The 3,573-nt window shown below is 41.6% G+C and overlaps 1 protein-coding gene across 1 annotated transcript; it reads left to right on the top strand.

The window, feature by feature from the left end:
• Positions 1 to 2,086, top strand: LOC109712124 (galactoside 2-alpha-L-fucosyltransferase-like). Its single transcript, XM_020235549.1, has 2 exons — positions 1 to 241; positions 597 to 2,086. The coding sequence occupies exons 1-2, from the start codon at positions 1 to 3 to the stop codon at positions 2,084 to 2,086; spliced, it is 1,731 nt and encodes a 576-aa protein (XP_020091138.1).

Raw genomic sequence — 3,573 nt, 5'->3', positions numbered from 1 at the left:
ATGGACTCGGAGAAGAGTAGTAGGATGCAGCAGCCACACGCAGATTCAGAAATGGATGCAGCAGCTCCGCGCCTGACGAGGTTCGAGAAGAAGGGTTGGGATGTCGCAGCGGTGCGGCCTGCGGTGGTGCTCGTCGCGACGATGCTAGCTGTGTTGCTGCTCGTCACACTCGTTTCTCGACCCCGTTGGACCGCGTCGCAAGTTTGCGTCCCGGGACTTACAATGAGATCTGTACGAGCAGGTAAACAACCATCTCAATTTTGCCGTTTCGCAAAGTAGCTGTTAATGAAGGCTCAAGTACTGTGGTAAGTACATAATAAGGTTTCTGATCTACAGGCAATTTGGAAATAATTAATGTTTCAACTATTTGTTTCAAGAACACTTCTAAATTTATGATTCTTAGTGTACATTTTTCGCGATATGATTAATTGGCTCCCAAATCCACAGTCATTCTTGTTTGAGCTAGATGTTTTTTTTTTTTTTAATAAATAACCCTTCATAATCTTGAAATTTGATTTATATCCTCTAAACTTTAAGATGAATTTGATACCATATATATACCTCGTTTGTTATAACTTTTTTCACTACACTGGAAGGTACTGATAATGCTCTGTTGCTTGTCTATGGCAAAGGTGCAGGAGAAGCTTCATTTGTAACCGTCGCTGAGCCGAACGATAAACTTCTCGGCGGATTACTTTCCCACGATTTCGACGAGCAATCGTGTCTGAGCCGGTACCAGTCCATCCTCTACCGCAATCCGTCTCACCACATACTCTCTTCGTACCTCATCTCCAAGCTTAGGAAATACGAAGCACTCCACAAAAAATGCGGTCCGGGAACTCCGCTTTTCCGAAAATCCCTCGAGCAGCTAAAACACAACCACAGCGCCGAGCTCGAGTGCAACTACGCATTGTGGACCCCCAACGGAGGGTTAGGGAATAGAATGCTAAGCATTGCTTCCGTATTTCTCTACGCGCTCCTGAACAACAAAGTGTTGTTGATCCACGAAACCGACGACTTAGTCGATATCTTCTGCGAGCCGTTCCCCGGAACCTCCTGGGTTATACCTAAAGATTTCCCTATCAAAGACTTGCAAAATTTTCACCGCGGTAACCAACAAAGCTACGGCGAGATGCTAGGGAAACACTCGATCAGCAACAATGCCACGATTCCGATGGAGTCGTTACCGCCGTTTGTTTACGCTCATCTGCGATACGATTATACGCATTTAGATAGACTCTTCTACTGCAGCGATGATCAGTCAGTGCTCAGAAAGGTGAACTGGGTGCTTATTCGAACCGACAACTACTTTGTTCCTGCTCTGTTCATGATTCCAGAGTACGAAGATGAACTCCGCCGGATGTTTCCGAACGGAGAGACCGTTTTCCACCACCTGGGACGGTACCTTTTCCACCCGAGCAATACGGTGTGGGGAATGATCATCAGATATCACGAATCATATCTAGCCAAGGCCAAGGAGAGAGTGGGGGTTCAAATTCGAATCTTTTCGTGGGCGCCGATTCCGTCAGACGGTCTCTTTGATCAGATCATCAGATGTGCGCAGGACAAAAACATACTACCCGCGATCAATCCGAAAGAAACCGAGTCTCCGAGTCTCGAAGAACCAACAGAATCAAAGGCAATTCTCGTGGCCTCGCTGCATTACGAGTACTACGAGAAGATGAAGAAGATGTACTACGAGCACTCGACCGTGACGGGGGAGACGGTCGGCGTTTACCAACCGACGCACGAAGGTCAGCAGCAAACAGAGAAGCAGTCGCACAACCAAAAGGCGCTCGCAGAGATATGGCTGCTGAGCTTCTCAGATGTGCTGATCACGACCGCGGCGTCGACGTTCGGATACGTAAGCAGCGATCTTGCTGGCCTGAAGCCGTGGGTTTTATCGGCGCCTGAGAATCGGAAGGCCCCCGACATCGCTTGCCGTCGGGCCTTCACGCTCGAACCCTGCTTCCACTCCCCGCCAAACTTCGACTGCCGCGCGAAGAGGAATGCTGACACCGGAAACTTGGTCCGGCATGTGACGCATTGTGTTGATTGGAAGAAAGGAGTCACTTTGATTGAATAGGTTAAGAATTGAATTGTTTTAGATGTTGAGCTTTTTTCTTTTTTTTTTTTTTTTCCTTTTTTTTGAATCTATATATATATATAGATCCAAATTATGAAAATCGTGACAGAAGAATAAGATTTCTATGGTGCATGAATTAGCAATCATGGAGTGAGATAAATTTCCTCTGTTCTAGAGTACTAAAGAGAAAATAAAAAGCAATGCCGTTTCCAAATTGCACGTAATGCAACATTTAGGATCATTTAGGAACATTCCTAATGTTATGAATAAGGGTACAAACTTTATATTATAGCAATTGAAAAAATGAATGATGAGGAAGAAAAAAAAGAAAAAGAAAAAGAAATAGCTGTATGTATATAATTAGAGAGAGAGAGTTCGGCTGCTATGCTATCGATAGCACATGTAGTTGGTGCTATCAAGTTTTTGCCGGTTAGATAACTCCTGTTGATTATTTATTTATCCGTTTAGTTATACTATGTCACCAACCACCATCAACTAGAGAGCCACATCATCTAACCGACGATTTTTAATCCTAAGGGGCGGAAGATCTTACAGCCACCAAGTCAGTTGTGCTTATTAATGTATTCGCCTTTTATATTATAATATTATATATATGTATACTATATTTTATATTATATATATATAGTGGCCGTTGGTGAGTGCTTCCTGTAAGTAGGAAGCGTCCGTACTTCCAGAAGCATACCGGACGCGTCCTATAATTATTTATATATAATTAATTATATCAAAAAGGAGAGAGAGAGAGAGAGAGAGAGTTGAGCTGGAATGCTATCGATAGCAAACGGGCTCCGTTGCAATCCATTTGTTTTCGATGATGGAGCCTTCAAATCGACAATCGATACCGTTGTACATGATTTATATCCTTGAAGTATCTAAAAACCAAATTTCAAATTTTTTCGATATTATTGACCTGATGATCAAAGGGTTTCAAATTTTGTAATTTTAATGATAGATATGAAGTGTTTTCTCATATAACGGTGTAAAACTATCCAAATCAATTGAATTTTGGTCAAAAAATTCTTTAAACTATTTAGAACAAGATTTATACTCTCGATCTTGATTACAAAATTTCTATCATCACTTTTTAGAGGATATTCATTTTTAGCCATTTATTTTTACGTCCATTTGATAGACAAGAGAACAATATCGAAAATGCATGAAATTTGATTCCTAGATACTTCAAGTGATATAGATCATGTTCAACGGCGTCAATCATCAATTTGGAGGCTCCATCATAAAAAATAAATGGGTGACAACGAAGCCCGTTTGCTACCGATAGTACGGAAGCTGATATACTATCGGTAGCACGAAAGCCTCCGTGCTACCAAGTTATTTTCAATGATGCAACTTTCAAATTGACGACCGACTACGTTAAACTTGATTTACACTATTAAAAGTATTTGAAAATTAAATTTCATAATTTTTCGGTATCATTTGGTTAGTGATCAAAAGGTCTCAAATTGATAATT

Source organism: Ananas comosus, linkage group 6 (assembly GCF_001540865.1).
Source record: "Ananas comosus cultivar F153 linkage group 6, ASM154086v1, whole genome shotgun sequence".
Taxonomy (NCBI): Eukaryota; Viridiplantae; Streptophyta; class Magnoliopsida; order Poales; family Bromeliaceae; genus Ananas; species Ananas comosus.
Note: the sequence above shows the minus strand (reverse complement) of the source record. Positions and strands in the feature narration are given on the sequence as shown.

Coding starts and splice junctions, on each gene's coding strand:
- LOC109712124 (XM_020235549.1), top strand. CDS start 1: ATGGACTCGGAGAAGAGTAGTAGGATGCAGCAGCCACACGCAGATTCA. Junction 242..596: donor AATGAGATCTGTACGAGCAG/GTAAACAACCAT, acceptor CTACACTGGAAG/GTACTGATAATGCTCTGTTG.